Genomic DNA, 19,206 nt, shown 5'->3' with positions numbered 1-19,206 from the left:
ACATAACCTTGTATTAAGGCAGAAAGTTCGGCAGCCGCTGTAAGAAGGGATTACAGTATTCAATTATGCTGCATAACTGATCAGTAGATTATTGCAAGGGAATGCAAAAGTTTTGCAAGGGAACTCAAAAGAAAAAAAAATTCCCATGTCCCCTGGAGGGCTCTGTAAATCAGGCCTTGGTGAAGTTGAACTCAGCTGTACAAAATGTGTGATCCTTTATGATGTTCCAGTGGCATCTTGTTGGCATTCTGACATTTCAGATTTCCTGGGACATGTTAGTTGTTGTATCATGCTTTCATCGGCCAATAGGATTACATGTTGTTTATTTGTAAAGCAGCAAATTACAAAATATGCAATCTTAAGGTACTTTGAAAAACAAACTTTTCAGGTTTGCTTTACTGTAACAATATGTAGTTTTTTTGCACCATTTTTTCATCCTCACTAAGCATATGATGACAATGGAGAGAAATACCTCCATCTTATCTTAAAGAAACCTACGACAGAAGCAGGCTGAGAATAGGTGGCCAATTATTGAAATTTCTGGTATTTTTGCAAATTTGGTTGCAAGATATAGCCTAAGTTTGGACATTGGTTTTCAAGACTAAATGTTTTGTTTAATCCCACAGAGCAGCAGTTCAGCTTGTGCCTTGTAATGAAAAACAGTAAAGCAATGTTTATTGCCTTGGGGAAATGTTGTCTAATTCAAGAAACGATCACATAATTTTTTATTGACTTACAAAAGCAAGAACCATGGCTAATTTGTTGTCTAGATTTTTCACATCCAGATAACTAGTCATAGTTTGAGCTTTCAAAAACAAATGGTGGAATTGTTTGGCCATAGTAAAACGGTGGCTATTGGTAGCAGAGATCAATAGATTAAACTCTTATTTTACCGTAGTGGATGCCCATATGTTTTATGTTGAATATATCATAAATGTTGTGTTGTTTTTATTTTAGACATCAAAACAGAGGATGGTTTGAGTCACTCTCCAGGACAAACAGGACTCCTGGGCTACTCAAACTTCAGCGGCACCCCTCCGAGTCAAAGTCTCTACAGCTACTCACACACACATGGTTAGTTTAAAACAATATATTCACTGCATGTGAAGGCCCTCTGATGCACTTGTAGGCAAAGCCTTTATAACTCATATTTGATTTAACTACAGGAGCATCCATAGCTGCTGTAGTCCTCCTTCTATCTCCTCTCCTCTCTTCTTTTTTCTTCACCACCACACCTGTTCTCTATTAGCTGCGGTCTGGACTTCTGGCGTCAAAAGTCTATTCACCCCTCCTCTTTTCTAGGGGTCAGGCCCCCTTTCTCCACTCAGACCAACAACACAGCATGCAATCGTTTGTTTCTGTTTTTCTGAAGGAACAAGGACCGAATATTATGTGCACACAGAAGCAAAGAAACAAAGCAGACAGATGGGGGAAAAAAACGCAATATTTATGGCCATAACAAAAGCTGGGCAGAAGTGCTTTCTGGTAAAGGTACTTAGATAAAGATGTTTCAGCCCTGGGAGGGTGTGCAGTTCCCTGCATGTCAGTGTGTGTCTGTGATTGAGTGCAAGCGACTGTGCTGTACACATTCCTCAGTCGCCCGGCGCCCAAAGCATGACTTGCTCAGTGCGACTTTATGGCTTTGAAACCAGCATGAAATTGACCTTGTGTGTGACAGGGGAGAGGTTAAGGGGCATTTTATGGAGGGGTGAGCTGGTCTAGTGCTACAGACGCTACACAAGCTGTTCCCATTGTATGTAAGAGATAAAGGAAAGAACAAATATTAAAGTACCATAAACAGATTATCTTTTGACGTTATTCTCATAATGTTTAAATCTGTCACTGTAAATTCCAGATGTCCAGACATGGATATTTTAGGCTTTGTGCAGTGATGATGATCGTTTAGAAGTTATTTGGTGATGCTTCAAAATGGTCAGAGGAAAAATGGGGTCTTGCACAGTTTTACACAAAACAGACAAAAGTGGCTTATTGTATGATGCAAACAAAACTGTTTATTTCAACCAAATCCTCAAGGGAAAATCTTCTGTTTGGATCCTGAGGTGCATTCTGAAGGACCTTTGAGAGGAGACATGAACCAATCAGGGTTGGGGTAACGTGAAAACTATGTCATGTTAGACGTCTAATGAAACTTTATTAACACTTTCTTTAGAGTACTGAAAAGAAATGTCAGTAATTCATTGCCATAGCCAAAATAATACTTCTTAACCAGGGTTGCCCTTAGTACCAAAGTTTCAAACACGTTAACATTATTTAAGTTGCATCAAATTATGGATTATTTCAAATGCTGTCAAAGCATTTTTGAAAATTTAAAATGAGATTATTCATTTAAGAGAAAATTTTATATGTATTTAAAGCTATTCAGATAAAAATCATTTTAAACATAAGTGCCATGAAAATATCCATATTGTGAATATTGCAGATCATCACCAGTGGTAACACCAGGTGGTTTCTGCTGACCCTCCAGTCAGTGGATAAAAAGTATGGCCAAAAATTAATTAAGTTTTGTATTGCCTAATAATATTTATCCACTGATGATTAAGCACACAATTATTTTAGTCAAGCTTTAATTAAAAGTGTATATAAGAAAGTGGAGAGTTGGTTAGTTATGCTAGCTTAACTTTTATCAACATGTACTCTTGCTGTGCAGTTCGGAGTATTTTGATTCAATTAACACAAAATAAGGTGAACTACACACATTTTCTGACAGATAATCAGGAGTGTAACTTAACACTGCTAGTGTTCAGGCGATCACTTTAATGTTTTTACGTACTTTGTTGTGTGGGAAATGTTGTGGGTTTTTTAGTGTTAATTATTGATGCACTTGAACGTAATCTTTGCTCTGCGCTCCCGGGGCTGATGTTATTGGTTGCCATGGCAACGTGTCTACGTGTGACGTTAGGCTGACAGACTGGGAAAAATAATACAATCGCCCATTTTTCTACATTTTTCCCTGTACTAATTGCATGATTGAAAGTGGCAATATTTAGACCAATCATCAAATAGGATGAACTATTTCATAAAGCATATAGGAGCCAAAGTTTGTTAAATTTTAAACCATGACTCCTACAGTGACAATTAAGTAAAATTAAATCATTGGTCAATATAAAAGAGAAATTCACTTTGTTCTCTCTTGTATTTTTACAGAACTGACAGAAACCAAACTATTTATAGATTTATTAGTAAAGAGAATATATATTTTTATATATCCAAACATCAGCATCTCAGCTTTAAGCCACATTTTATAGAATCCAGTAACATCGATGGTCACAATACTCACCAGTTGCCCTAACCAGACCCAAAAAAGGTTTTTGCTTCTTTAATATTTGCTATATTAAAGCAAATATACTCAGCAAATACAGACTCATTCCATAAATTAGAATATGAGTGAAAAGTTCCTTTGTTAGTAATTCTATCACCAAGTGAAAGACATTATATAGATTAATTAGATGTTTTAACATTTATATTTCATAGTAAGTTTAATACCTGCTAAAAGGTTATTCTCTAAAGGTACTATTAATCTGACAAGCCTGAACAGGACGTATATACTAATTTATTGAATAAGACTGTTTGGCATTCACATGTAAGTTTTGGCTTTATTCTTAGCACTAAAAAAGAAAAGATCATCCAGTAACTGTGGGCACATCAGCGCCCCTCATTGTCCCACCCTCTTTCCCCCGTCCCTCCTCGTCTCCACCAACTTGTAACACAAAGTTACGCAATTGTCCAAATAAATAACCTTCTTCTCACACTTTTAATAATAAATTGATGTTACTTTGTGAGATATCCAGCTCATGTGACTGGGAAAATGCAAATATTTCTAAAGATCCAAGTCAGTAATTACTTGCAATACTGCTTTTTCTTCATTTTTCCTTGTGTCTTTTTCTCTAAGCTTTAATATAACTTCCACTTCCATCAGTGAGTGATTATCTTCCTTGTCTTTACAACATTGTTTACTCTATAGGGACGTTAAGCTGTGTGTTAAAATGTGATCTTTTAAAGAGTTAAGTTTAATAAAACTGTTTGCCATTAAATATGAATGACACGCGTAATCATTCTCCAGACATGACCTAACTCCTGAACTGCTATTTTTTATTCCTTTGAAGACAATCCATGATTTTTGTATTATTGTACTTTCTCTTTTAAGGAATATTCAGATGTGAGACATTACAGAAGAATGTAAATGTTTGTGTAAACAGGCTTTTGAAAGAACCCTTTGACAAACTGCACAGCTTTGTTAAAGCACTGCAGTTAGACCAACAAAGAAAATTTTAACAGTGTAATTGGACTTTGAGGGACAATGTTCCTAAACAATATAAATTTGTTTGAATATTCTTATGTATAAATCATTTACTGTGAACTTCAAAGGGTAATATATTTCCACAACATTCAAATAGTTGATGTATTTAGAATGTTTTCATCATCCATTATACTGCACACAATACACAACTACACACAAAGATACTGCACACATACACACACACACAGTCACACAAAATCCTTCCAAAAACGTATTGTATACAGTGTACACAACTAAACCAAATGCAGGCTTTTCTGTGTTTACTGGAAAGAACTCCTCTATTTTTCTTGTTGTCAGTTTAAGGGACTGTTGTGTTGTCTGGGAAGATTTCTGCCCCTGAGTCATAATGTCTCTTTTTTCATCCTTTTGGCTTGGGAAATATGTGGCAGTCAAGAGAAAGCTGTAATGAATCATGACCTAAAAGGCTTTTTATGTTATGATAACCTTGAGTAAAAGTACCACAGTTTGACAATATATTCTACTTATACAAAAACTTTAATCTATAGACAAAAAACTTTATATAATCATATTTATTTAGAACAGAAAAGCAACTAATTACTGCTGGTTTTAAAAGAATATAAATGTTACAATGTTTGAGCCAGTTCATACGTGTCTTGTGTACCCTGGCAGCATGCTGGGTGTGAATATGTTGGGTCTTTTAAATTGCTTTTTGACCACTTGAGCAGGCAGGCTGAGTAAATATCTTCAGTTTTGGTCAAAGGGGATCTGAAGATCCACTGTGCTGTGTTTACTATACTCTAAAGTTTAGATAAGGCCTAAAACATACAACCTGACCTGATCCCCAAGCCTGTAGACATAGTGTCCGATCTCGATCTGTCCCCACTAATTAACTTTAATTACAGATCTCAGCTCACACGTAAACCCAACATATTATTGGGGCCTCCCATGCAATGCATGTAAGGCACCTATTGTTCTACACCTAATAGAATATCTCTTTAATATTTATTATTATTCCGTCGCCGTTAATGTGGCTCGTACCCACAAAAAAGGTATCAAAACGTGCAAACCGATCTTGGCATCCGGGCTATTACTTTTATTGGGGTTTTGTGTAAAAATGGCGACGTAAAAAGTTAAAACTGAGAGAAATTTCCAACTGCCGAAACGCAGAGTGTACATTACATTAACACATTTTCTCTCAGGTCACATTAACATTAGCACAAACATTAGGATTTCACTGCCCCCCACTTGTTGCAGAGCAAGGCAGTGCAATAGGATTAGCCTTCTCCCTAAAAAAGCTTTTAGCTATTTTTCTTATTTACATGTTTAGTATACGGAATAGATGAAGCCAATGTAAGACATCATGCTAGTGATACCCCACATGCATCTGACAGCATTTAGGCTGACATTAGCATTTTGGCTAATTTTAGCTTATACACTAATTTTAACATAATGAATGGCGTAAGTCCATGTTAGTCAACATGCTCTTGATTTTCCAGATGCTATTGACTATACTTTAACTAAACTTAGCATTGATGCTAATTTTTAGCATGTGACAAAACATGTTAAAATGGAAGGGTGTGTGTGAAAACAAACGTCCCACAACCATACGACCACTCTTCGACTATTCGACTTCGGCTGACCATGCTGGGCTCTTTAAGCTTATCATATGAACTATTTCTCAGTCTAACACTCCTAAGAATGGATGTAAATGGCATTATGGAGAAGCATTGTTGTGATGACGTGCTGAGGATTGTGTCAGAAAGGGTCGGAACATCTTAAAGAGATGATAATTTAAAGGTGTAAGATATGGTTACAATGCAAATTCAAATTTCTTTTCAGTTATGTTTGACGTATACGGGATTTTCATTACAACTGAAGGTAACATTGCTACTTGATTAATATTGCCCTTTTGAGAACTTTTTCAAACATCTGGATGAGTTTCACATTCCTGGTGTTTTTTGAAATGCCTCAGTCTGGACTGATTCAATTTGCATTGCATAACTTAACTAAATGTCATTGGAAGCTATGTGTTCAGTTTATTTCCAACTTTTTGTTTTCAGAACAAATACCTGCAAGTCTAAATTTCAAGATTATCATATCTTGAAATTTGGTGATACTTGTATGTATTTCTAATAAGACAATATTCAATATTGTAGTTACTAGTCATTGAACTTGAAACTCAGTGAGAAATTGCACTCATACAAAGGTACTTTTTGAATAAATACTATGCCGTCAACCTTTTGGACTTTTGATCAAATTTGAATCTTCGGGGATATTTGTTTGCATCATATGACATGCCCAACACAGTGCTCTTTTCTATCTGTTTTGTGTTCAATAGCTCATGTGTTTCAAAGGGGCCCATTTCCAGTATTTATTCAAATTAGTTTTGATTCAAGTTTGGAACATTCAGCCACATACTAAGCAGACTGGGTAAAAAAATAAAGGTGAAGATTTTGTACAGGGTGTTGGCTGGAGATAAGAAAAGTTAATAACCTGACAACAATATATATAGACTCAACAGGATGTTGGAGTTGAGGGGAGATTGCTTGGAGGAAGGCATTCCTGTCTTAGCTTGATCTTATTTGAAAATTCCCACAGCAGTAAGAAGCGCAGGAGCTGCAGATTTTCCCACCTGTATTGCCATGTCAGTCATAAATCCCAGACTAAGCTCCTGCAGCTCTGAGCTGTCACCAAGGAAAGAACAAAAGCTACTTCCTCCTGCACACAGCTATACAGATCAGATGCAGGACAGTTACATCACAGCCTTATTCTTCTACATAAGATGGAAAAGAAATAAACACTACCAGTGCCTCACTCATACTTTTACATTTATAATTGCGTCATATTAACGGAAGCTTTCACTTTTTTCATTTCATATCATTTATTTTCTTCTTAGGTGCAGGTATTTCATCTGGAATTTTTCAAGGTACTCATGCAATCTCAAGTTCAACCCCATTCAACCCAACCCAACAAGTGAGTAATTTACCTTAGGAAGGTTTATATTCAAAGAAGTTCCTGTGTTGTTGAAGAAATAATAGTCTTAGTAATAATTATTGATTAATTAATTGTTAACTAATTGTTAATGTTTATCTTTTTTTTTACAACTTGATGTAACCGATTAAAATTCTTGTTTCCATTGTCAGGAATTTTCTGCATATTCCAGCTACAGTCAGAGCCAGTACTCTCCCTATTATAATTCACATCACTACAACAGTCCCTACATAACCAGCAGCAACATCAGCCCTGCAGCAATCACAGCTCCTTTATCCTATCAGCACCCAGAGCACCCAGTTATGATGCCCAATCACAGCCCAGAGCCACATACAGGTAAAGAGTCATTTTCTTCTCAAGATCTAAGTCTTTGCTTCTTTTTGCTTTCTTGATTCATTCTTCTGTGAACTAGTATTTCAGACCAAAAAACATTGATATTACACTTGTCAATTTTAAGATTCACTAATTGCTTCAGAAAACTGCAAAAATAAAGACAAGCCACCTTGAAAACATAAAGGCACATTAAAAACAACCTTAATTTAGCCAAAAAGCATAGTTACTTAACATGAAACTCTGAAAGGATGACTGACTTTAAAAATGAATTATCTAATTAAACCAAAAGCAGTCAACACAAGAAAAACATGTTGATTTCAAGCAGGGTCAGAAGTAATTCAAATGTTGCAGAGTCCATGCTGAACAGTTCAGCACCGACTTGTTGTCTGATTGCAGGTTGGCACTGTGCAGGAGTGTATGAATATTCTTTTTATGCACCTGTTGGTTATTCATTTAAATAGAGATGACAGTTTAATTGTTGTACTTAACTGAGCAATAAATGTGTATATCATCAGCACAGAGAGGGTTAGAAGCACAAAATGTACTTTTTTGTGCAAGTTGTAAATTACTCTTGAAAAGACAAAAAAAGTCAAATCAAAAATCAAATTAAGTTTTATTTGTATAGCACCTTTCAGCAACAAAGCATTTTAAAGTGCTTTACGTCATAAAAACACAACAATACAAGGACTTCATTTCGTAAGTCCTTGCCATATGTAATTAAATGTAAGTATAATTGCAGAATATCCTGATTTTGCTTATGAAAAAGCAAGTAATTGATGTTAGTTTTGGAGAATCTTTTTCTCTAGCACTGTTGTAAAAGTTTGTATGTCAATTATTGTTCATGGAGTAAGGAGGAGTAATTTCTATGTATATTATGTGGTGTTGCTCTAACATAATATACCAATAAAATACATTGTAGTTTGTGGTTTTACCATGACAGAAAATGTTCAGAAAACATTTTCTGACTAAATCACCATGTCAACATAGTCTTTAAAAAATTGCTGCAAAAATTTAGACATGATGTCTGTCGAACAAGGTTATAAAAACTAACAGTTATAATTGTAATACTTAAAAACAAATACTATTTATGTGGCTACTAATTAGATTCTAACCGTTAGAAAAAAATATGGAATAAGTGTAAAAAGTCTTATAGATTTTAAGGTTATTTTCATTTAGCAGATTACAATCCACCACCCAGTCCGCCAACACCGGGTAAAGAAGAGGGAATCCCAGGACGGAGGGGATCTGACAGCAAGTTGAGAGGAAGAAAAAGAGTTATTGAACCCGCTCCCCCTCTTGACTCTGATATAGAGGTAAACACCCTCTTTCACAGCAAAACTATTGGCATTTTTCAAAAACAATATTTATCTTTCTCCCTTTCATCAACACACAAACTGCCATGCAGTTAACATATCTGTTATTTCACTTCAGCGTGTGTTTATCTGGGATCTGGATGAAACCATCATCATTTTCCATTCTCTCCTCACTGGAACTTTCTCCTCACGGTTTGGCAAGGTAGGACTACCCGTCACTTTGTCATCTAGCATAAGAGTCATGCTCTGTGACAAATCCCAGCCCCAGAGTAGGTGATTACAGCAAGCAGACAGTTTGTTTGCTTAGACTCTTCACGGTAAACACAGAGTTCTACTTTGCGAAACACTCCCTTTGTCTCTCTAGTCACCTGCTTATTTGAACAATGGTTGTCCAAAAGTCCATAACCTTTAGGTTTCATCTCTGAACATTTTCACACGCTGGCCATGTTATGCCTTCTGCCCTCTTGTTTCTTTTCATAATGCAGCGGGGTTGTTTGGCTACACTGACAGCCCGCGGCGTGATTGACAGCCAGCAGGACCTTTACATAAGAGACCGGCAGCTGACAAGGGGTGGACAGTGGTGCATTTCTTGTTTTTGGCAAAGGCGCCGTGTTTTGAATTCTCACGGTCCCCCTGCGGGTTGACACAAGGCTGATGGGAGTTTGAGAGCAGCGTTGCAGATCATTTAAGCTCCCTGGCAGGCCGATGTTTCTTTTTCTTTTCTGCTCTGCCCCAGCAAGGGTCTGGAGAGACAGAGTGAGGAAGAAGCAAAGTGCTAGTTGGGCCTTGCGGATGTGTTGAAATGTGACTCATGTGCCAAAAATTCCTCCCACCACACAAACACCCCACTGCTGGATCCAGGGGAGCTCGGTTGGACAGATTCTGACATCAAAACTCAGACATGCAGCGGAGGAATTAAATGAGTGACAGCAGAGAAAACAGCCCAGTTCTCCGAGGCTTCTTTAAAACCTTGTAAAACGATAATTAACACCAAATTCATTCTAATCTTACAGCAATGTCATGTTTAATTCATTTTTGACCAGTTTATACAGTTTCTGCTTATTCATAACTTCACTGACTGAATAAGTGTGAATAGATTTTGAGAACAAATGGATGGTTTTCAAGGTAAAACTGGGACCTGTTCTTGGAAATATGTGGGAGGCAGGCTGAAAGATGCCTGTTTTCAGCTGTTTTTGTTGAGCCAAATGTTACTGGAGAACCTTTAATATCATCTCATCTATTATCTCATTCATCATACAACACCCCATCCTATCCTCCGCTATGTGAATTCAAGTCTCCCAGCTGTCTTTCATATTGACAAACTACTTGCATAAGAGTTGAGGTGAGAAGTATGGGGATTTTTGTATCTTTCCCTGTTTTAGGAGTATTATTTTTATTTATTTGTTTATTTTAATCTTTTTCTTATTTTGTTTGTTTTATCCTTTTGCTATGGGTCTTTTTGGTGTCTGGAGTAAAAATATGATGATGATGATGATGATGATGATGATGATGATGATGATGATGATGATGATGATGATGATGATGATGATGATGATGATGATGATGATGATGATGATGATAAATGAAAAAAACAATTCTGACTTCGGATAGCAGGCCTTGTTTGAAGAGTTAGACAATTATAAATTATGACTTTAATTCTCATCCAAACATAAAACCACCTTTGTTAAATATTTGACCTCTTCCTCTTCTAAAACTTCCTCTGTCTCAGTATTGATCCTGTTGAACTTTTTTTCACCCTGTCGCTCTATATTACATTCATTTCTGAGGGGGATGTGTTGTAATTGCCCTGTTTGTGTCATCTTTTACCCTACTTGTGGCTTGTAATTGTAAACCAGAAAAAAGCCCCGGCTTGTCACTCTAAATACTTTAATGAGATGCTTACCTTTGGCTGACACTTCTCCCTTCTGGCTTGTCCCGCTGCCAGGGCTGCCAGTAAAACAATGTGGCACACATAACTTAACACACCTGCTTTTGCAGTATAGAATTACAGCACATCCATGCTGACAGATTCTGGATTATGATTTATAGGTTTCTGTGAATAGGGATTAATTGTTTGCTTATTAATCTAATAACTGAAGTTGGTGTTGTGCCACCATTTTTATCAGTATGGAAAACAGACAAAATGAGGATTAGAGGGCAGATGTTCAAACATTTTTGAAGCTGTTTTATCATATAATAAACTAAACTGATGTGACCTTAACTACTCTATGTTATTAGATCCACTTTTTTTATTGTTTTTACTTTCTTTGATATAGCAGGGGATATACGTGGCAAATCTGTCTACTTTCTTGGCAAATGTGAATTTGCACATCTTGTTTCATCTTCAGTTTCTGATTCAGAATGTATCTGGTCACCTCTAAATTCTTCCTTCAATTTTACAAGGCTTACCTGTTTACTATGCTGTGAAACAGCCCTACGCTATGGCACTCAAACCAGCAAACTTCACTGTTGATATGGCAGTTTTGAAGTGCAGTACAATTCCTCCTCCAAAGTGACTTTTCCAAATGTTTCGCAGCAAACTTTAATCAAGCTTCAACATGCTTTTTTTGGCAATGGAGTCTTGTGCAGTTAACAGGCATAAAGGTCACGGCAGTCAACTGAATTACTTATTGTTTTATCTGAAAGGTTTGACCTGTTTTTCTAGGTCTTAGTCTCACTGAAAGTCGATGTTGGCTCTTGAACAGCTCTTCTCATTATAGTTTTGATGTCTGTAAATAAGTCATCTTGTGAGGAGCACCTGTTCGTAGCTGATTTATGGTGAATGGAAGTTTTTAAAATATTTGGCTTGTTGCCAAATAGTAACCACTAGACCTTTTAAAAGTTTATAAATATATCTAAAATATGTTGAGTGATTATTTGGTAAGAATTGTTATGGTCTAACAACTGGGGCTTAACTAGTTTATGTTAAATGGCACTGATAGGGGCCCGGATTGTCGTCTCAGTACGGAAAAATTCCAGCAATTTCCTTGTTTTTCTGTGCCTTTCATTACTTATTTTGAGAGTTCAGCACTTACTGTCTTTGTCAATCCACTTTGTGATGCATTTCTTAATTTATGGACTTATTCTAAATGTGTATGACATGGAATGTTGCAGACAGCTCTAATACCTCATTAGAAATATATCACATTGATAAAACATATCATAAGACATATCTAATGATTATTTTTACCTCACTGTATATTTACATTTAACCTTTGTCATTACATTAGAGTTGTACCTACTGTAGAATTGCATGAATGTGGGCAAGATTAGAAAAATCCCTGTTTATGCCTGTAAAAAATGTTTCTATTTTCACTTACGTAGCTTTTCATAGAAAAGACAGAACTAACACCTTTTTCTTTATTTTGTAACTTAATCTGATGTTTACTTAGTAGATTAAAACTTTTTAGTGGACAGAGAAAGCGTTCCAACAGATACAAGAGAAAATAAATACTATCTGTCTGCTAGACAAAGCTAAAGCGGAAAATCAATAGTAATGAAAAAGTTTTCAGGTGATATGACTGACAGTAAAATATTGACACTTCTCTCCCCCTGAAACCTGTTTGTCAGTGTAGTTGATGAGCAGGAAGTTAATAGAGACAGACAGGCGGCTGCACTGACATGATGGCGGGAGTAATGCTGTTTGCTAATTCAGTTTAACTGAACATTTATTTACATATCTTAGACAAACAATCTCACAGTCAAGTTATGATTTTTTTCACCTTATTTACATAATTTAAAAGTTTGTAAACTGCTTATTTGACATCCTTATTTTGCTACTATCATAGAAGGTCAAAGCATGTTTGTAGTTTCCAAACCCCTATTATTTATTTATTTATTTTTTTTACAAAACATATCACAATACATAATTACATAAATAAAGCTCACCATAAGACATTTCTTTTAGGTAACATATGCTATGTATTGTGACACAAAAAGTATCATTTTGGTTTAAGGAAGAAATTTCTGTCTTCCCAATGAGATTATGCTAGGATTTATAGAAGGATTATATATCAGGAGTATTAATTTTTCCCCTTTTGTCTGTTGAACAGGACTCATCAAAGGCAGTGTCTCTGGGTTTGTGGATGGAAGAAATGATCTTCAATCTAGCTGACTCAAGACTCTTTTTCAATGACCTGGAGGTGAGTTCTAAAAGTTAAGCAAATCAGAAACAGATGAAGAACAATTCAAAACTGAGAAAGTTGCAGATTTTTTTTTTCTCATCCAAAGCAAACTAAGCAGCAAACGCCCGCCCTTCTTGAGTCAAAAATCTTTCTTATCCACCCTCAAATTAGGTTCAGTGTACAGTAGATCTCACAGTTTTTTAACTGTCAATTTTTTTTCCAGTGCACTAGAAAAAGCCATGTTAAGAACTTATTAAACTCTTCATAAAATCTTTTCTTACTAAATGCTTGAAAAAGTTTTAATGTAGCAATGTATTTTTATGGATTTAAAAGAAAATCCTTCTACACATCTATCTTGTTTTTTATTTCTTTTTCACAGTATTTTTTCCAAAACAATTTACACCTCTGGATTAACAATATAACCAGAATATAATTTGGACATATTTGCTCAAAAGACTGTCCCACAAATAGACCTAATATATCTACTTAAAGTGCAACTAATTTAATATAGGCAACTAGGCGTTAACACAACTTCTAAAAGCAATGACTCAAACAAAATAAAAAATGGTGTTTTAGGACATGCTAAAGACTCAACACTAAATGTGTTTTTCAACACATTCCTCTCCCTTGTTCTGACAAAAGGGAAAAGATTAAAGAGGGATTCAGACAAAGGGAACAAGAACACTTTGCGTCATAATTACAGGTGTGTGTCTGGGCATCCAAGAGGAAAATTAGTCAAATGAGGAGAAGCAATGTGGAAGAGTGAAAGGAGCCAACAAATCCGTTTCCAAACCCAGTTTTCATTCCTTCTTTTATAGTTGGGGCTGAGTAAATCTCCTGAGCAGTACTTTGGAGCTGGCTAACAGCTCCTGCTGTCAAGTGGGGCAATTATCCAATTATATACTTACTTGTGTCAACAGTGCCGCAGGTGTCACATGTGTATAGTTCACTGTTTGATAAAGAATGACATTAAAAATCTGAATTTCTGGTATGAATTAGAAATTGCTAAAATATCTTCCCAAACATATTCAGAATCTTTAAATATTTTATTTATTTTGACATCTCATGCACTTTATTGTATTCTATTTAAAATTTCTTTAAAAGCTCAGAGTAGCTCATAGTTTTTCACAAATACAATTTTAAAAAGTGCAACATTATTCAGGCTACTTGATTTAATACTATATTAAACCCCTTTTGCTGCAGTTACAGATCAACGTCTACAAAAGATTTGTATTTATTTGTGACCAGAAATTATAGAAGACAAACAAAAAACAACTAAATATAATGATTATAGTAATCCTGAAAAACAAAGACAAGTCTTAAGCCCAAGACAAAAAATAAAATTAATCTTTTTTGTTATAAGGTTATCTACACTATGTACTAGCTTTACAATAGTAGCTATGGCTACTATTGTCCTTTTAATCAAGAACTAAGATTTTTTTTTTCTCTCTAAGTCTTAGTTCATATTCAAAACTGCAGTGGTCATTTACATTTAATGGTCACCAGTAACTTTTCTGATAAAGCCAACACCACCTGAGTGGGATATGGCGACTAGCCAGTGGGAACCAAGAACTGCAATAACGTAATGAGGATGAGGTAGTGTCTCTGTCTGGGTGACTGAAATGTGATAGGAGAGCCTGTCTGTCCTGGGTCATTTCATAACAATTACAACCTAGTCATGGATTCTGAATATTGTATAGGTTTCGGAAAAATCAAGGTATGCAGAGTTTCAGAATGTGAAAGATAGATGGTTTTGTGATCTTTAAGTTGGACTCTGGACAATATCATAAAAATTATTTTTTAGCAGACGTTTGCTCTCATATGCCTTTGTTATATGACATTTCTTGTGCAGTGTTTGCTTTTTGCTGCTTTGCTTTCATACCAATCTTAACTCAAAGACAGTAAGAAAAGAAAGTAATGGACTGGTTTTAATACCTACATTGATTGGTTGTATTATGGGTTTTAATGTCTGTGTTTAAACGTTTGTGCCTGATACACCATCATTTTGCCACGATAATATCTGTTTAACTTTGACGTGTCACACACTCTGAAATGGATCTCTTGACATGTCTGCTCTCGTTCTTATTTCCCAGGAATGTGACCAGGTTCATATTGATGACGTGGCATCAGATGACAATGGACAGGACCTGAGGTAAAATTTCTTTTGTTTTCCTGAAGAGATTCGATGTGGGACACTGCCAGTTTCTTTGCGGCATGTGAACCAGATACACCAGGTGAAAAAACAACAATCCACAAAGGAGATGAAGCGAGGAATAGGTTGTGTAAATATGTGTATTCAAATTTGCAAGCTTGTCCGTGACTTGTATGTTGTACTTCCTTATCAGTATAGTATGTCACATGATTATCCAACACTGTAATTTCTCATCAAAATATTTTTTTCTTTAAACAACATAATCATGTGTAAATACTTCAGGGCACTTTTGTAAGTAATTTGAAAAACAGACTAAGCAAAATAATTAAATTTATTTATAACAAATGTCGACTTGACACACTTTTTAAAAAAAAAAAGGTTATTTCAGTTTAATGACATACAAAAACAATGGTTTTTAAAAAAAAATTGATTAAACATGGCTATTTTTTTTATTTTATAATTTTAATATTTAGTGCATATAATATTTTTTTCTGACAAACGTTAATTGATGGTCTCGTTTCAATTTTAAAGGTAACCTCTTGACCCTGACAGATGTCCAGTTACTTTGTAATATATGCTTCCTTAAAATTGACAAATGACTACCGTATTTTATCACCACTACTGACAAACCTTTAATGAATGGAAGTATTTCAAAGGGACTCACCTTAACAAATTAATAAAAGCGAAACGAGTAAAAGTGTGTGAACTAAAATGTATTTTTGAATTGTTTTTTTTTGTTTGTTTGTTTGTTCTTTTGATGATCTGACGGTTCCCTTTATTGAAAACCTGCAGCACTTACAACTTTGGGTCGGATGGCTTCCAGAGCCCAGCAGGAGCAGGATCTTTGTGCCTGGGGTCAGGGGTCCACGGAGGGGTGGACTGGATGAGGAAACTGGCTTTCCGATACCGCAGAGTCAAGGAGATCTACAACACTTACAAAAATAATGTTGGAGGTCCGTCATGCTCTCATTTTGTTTGATACCTTTGTGAGCATGTGTTTCTACCTGTTGTAGTAATTTAAATTACCTTCAAAATTACCTGGTGTTTGATTTTTCAACACATTAAAAGAGAAAAGATTAACACAATGTAATATATTAAGTAAGATTTGCAGTTCCACTATGAAAAAAAGATGACTAATAACATGAAATGTGTAATCAGATTCACTGTGGTCATTATAGTAGAGCTTAAAAGTAACCCTTGGATATTTGCTGGAAACAGTGCAGAACAGAAAATACTTTATGTGATTTCAACTTTTTCAGAAGGCTTATCAATGTCCTTTTTCTTCTAAAACATTTGTTACTTGAGTCTGTTTCTAACATTTTACATTGACAATTCAACTTTAAGTGTCTGAAAGGAAAATTACTCCAACTTTATAGGCAATATACAGTATATACATGCAGATATGTTTCAAGCTGTACTGGACATGTTTTTCAGGACTGCTGGCCAGTCCCAAGCGAGAGGAATGGTTACAGCTGAGGAGAGAGATGGAAGTCCTCACTGACCTGTGGCTGACTCAAGCACTAAAAGCCCTGGCTCTAATCAACTCCAGGTTAGCCTTTCCTGCTCCACCAATGGGGGATGTTTTTGATTTTATAAATCTTACAATATGAAATGTAAGGAATCACTGCTAAATGTGACATTTTATAATACTGTCACCATTCTTTCCCCAGGCCTAACTGTGTGAATGTGTTGGTGACCACCACCCAACTTATCCCTGCTCTCTCCAAGGTGTTACTCTACGGTCTTGGCTCAGCCTTCCCAATAGAGAACATTTACAGTGCAACAAAGACAGGTGAGGAACTTTTGGGGGGCAGAACAATGTCCTAAGGCAGTGATTCCCAACATAGGGGGGAAGCAGCATCCCTAAGTGGGGTCCTGGAAAGCTCTGGGAGTGCCTGCGCTTCGATGCCAAAAAGACTGTTAGCATATTAAAATTTACAACACACTGAGATGATGTAGATATCTGGTTATTATGGTTGAGAACAGAGCAAATAGTGAGTCATAGTGAATGACAGATACTGCATCCTGAGTCAGACACTGCAGAAGAGAAAAGTTAAAAGTTATAAAATTATGTCACACAAGCAACTTTTTGCGTTAATTTGTAACATGATCTGAGAGGACATTAGCCCTTGTTTTATTGAGTTTACCCAGAACCTGCTTCTCAAAGGAAGCGCGGTTCTGAAGACATAAAAAATTATTCTGAAGCATATTTCTCCTAAGATCCCCTCCCCATGCCCACCACCCTCAAGATGGAGAACTCTCAGGAAAAGAGATTGGGAACCACTACCCTAAGACAAGACAGATGTGTTGATGTAACACCGTCTATATTTTAAGTCTAAATTAGTTTCTTTTTTGTTTTGTTTTATCCAAAGACTTAGTTTTGTTATTTGATACATGTATGTATGTTTCCTCTTTAAAGGAAAGGAGAGCTGCTTTGAGCGTGTATCTCAGAGGTTTGGTCGCAGAGCGGTCTATGTGGTAATAGGAGATGGAGCCGAAGAGGAGACCGTAGCCAAAAAGGTACATATAATCCAGTCTGTTGTTTTATGTCTGACTGCTGAAAAATGGTCCTCATAAAATCTGGTACACTATGAGAATCTCTGTTTGCAAAGCTGTTGTGACTGATTTTTATATTAACAATAAGATGTTAGAATGTTATAAGGAATTGATATCAGTCAGACAGCATATTTCCAACTTTGGGTGGTCCAAAGGCCTACCCTACCTATATTATATATTTAACAACTCCTCTGCATTTGCAGAAGTATCACTTACTACTAAGAGACATCTGCTGTAATTTTACACACTAATAATCTGTTTTGTTTGTGTAAATAGAAGAACATGCCATTCTGGAGGGTGTCTTGTCGGGCAGATCTGGAGGCTTTGAGCCATGCACTGGAGATGGACTACCTCTAGAGGGCAGCAGCTATCAACATCTGTGCTCTTTAATTTCTGAGTGCATTTGTGAACCAGCCTGTTGGGACTAATGTGGAGTCAATATTGCTGAGCACCGCAGCAGAGACATTAACAGCAGGCATGTGGAAGAGTGAAGAGTTTGAAGCATAGTGCATAAAAGGACGGAAACATGAAGTCAAAAGGGCTTCAATCAAACTGTGTGGAAGGAAAAAGGGACCAAAGTTTAACTAATCCCAGGGAACCATGGTTAGTACAGCAAGTATTAAACAAAATATGAAAAGCAACTTTTTTTTCCTTTTTTTGACTTCATCTCAAGTTCTTGGAATTGTGTCCCAATTGTTGCACTGAATGCAAATTCTAACTTTCTGTTTAATGAACTCAATATTAGAATCAACATAGATGAAATGTTTAGATTCTTCAAGCTTGTCCTGCTATGTGGAGAGATCATTCCTCTGGACAATACTATTTTTAGACCAAGAAAACTTTATGCAATACACAACTGCTTACTTCCACTAAAATTGTTGCTAGTTCGTGTCATGTCATGTTAAATCATAGTTTTTCTTATATTTAGACATGGTCTACAATTTGTCACCAGAATGATGGTTATTTATTATGGGTTTAAATTTGCAACACAGTAAGTTAGTATGACAGTTTGTATGTGTGTGTAAACAAAATCATTTATTGAGGCTAGAGCTGTGTTCTTGTAAAAATGTCTTGTAAGATGTTGCCATGCAGATGCTGTATTTTAGACTGGTGGTTGAAAACTTACATTTGATTCTGGGTTGTAAATTGATTTCCTTTCTGCTTTAATTTCCCATTAACCTGTTTGTAATGTAGATAAACTGTTATGGCTATGATTGTGCATGTGCTGATTACAAAGCCTGTGAGCTTAGTCATGGTTTGTATATAATGCCTTATTGTCCATTTCTTCTGACAGTTTAAGTAGAACTGATTAAAAAAAATAAATTAATTGCATTTTGGGGGGATCATAGAGTTGGAATTTCATCTTTTTTCCACAAAACTGCTCTATCAAGGAATAAACAAAACAATAAGTGATAGATGTAGAAAAATTATTGATCATGGTGTAAATTACATTTTTTA

The 19,206-nt window shown here is 35.9% G+C and overlaps 1 protein-coding gene across 2 annotated transcripts in view; it reads left to right on the top strand.

The window, feature by feature from the left end:
• The window catches only part of LOC102228018 (eyes absent homolog 2), a 32,098-nt gene extending 13,007 nt beyond the window's left edge, over positions 1 to 19,091 (top strand). The window contains exons 4-15 of one of the 2 annotated variants that reach the window (XM_014475990.2): positions 958 to 1,074; positions 7,176 to 7,252; positions 7,423 to 7,606; positions 8,780 to 8,916; positions 9,035 to 9,118; positions 12,969 to 13,058; positions 15,134 to 15,192; positions 15,985 to 16,145; positions 16,627 to 16,741; positions 16,863 to 16,984; positions 17,612 to 17,712; positions 18,025 to 19,091. In XM_014475990.2, the coding sequence (XP_014331476.1) occupies positions 958 to 1,074; positions 7,176 to 7,252; positions 7,423 to 7,606; positions 8,780 to 8,916; positions 9,035 to 9,118; positions 12,969 to 13,058; positions 15,134 to 15,192; positions 15,985 to 16,145; positions 16,627 to 16,741; positions 16,863 to 16,984; positions 17,612 to 17,712; positions 18,025 to 18,105 (1,328 nt within the window). In that variant the 3' untranslated portion in view covers positions 18,106 to 19,091. The remainder of the gene's footprint in view (positions 1 to 957; positions 1,075 to 7,175; positions 7,253 to 7,422; positions 7,607 to 8,779; positions 8,917 to 9,034; positions 9,119 to 12,968; positions 13,059 to 15,133; positions 15,193 to 15,984; positions 16,146 to 16,626; positions 16,742 to 16,862; positions 16,985 to 17,611; positions 17,713 to 18,024) is intronic. The other variant, XM_023325759.1, reaches the window with a different exon arrangement.
• Positions 19,092 to 19,206: the final 115 nt, after the last annotated feature.

This window comes from Xiphophorus maculatus, chromosome 20 (assembly GCF_002775205.1).
Source record: "Xiphophorus maculatus strain JP 163 A chromosome 20, X_maculatus-5.0-male, whole genome shotgun sequence".
In the NCBI taxonomy this organism is placed as follows: Eukaryota; Metazoa; Chordata; class Actinopteri; order Cyprinodontiformes; family Poeciliidae; genus Xiphophorus; species Xiphophorus maculatus.
Note: the sequence above shows the minus strand (reverse complement) of the source record. Positions and strands in the feature narration are given on the sequence as shown.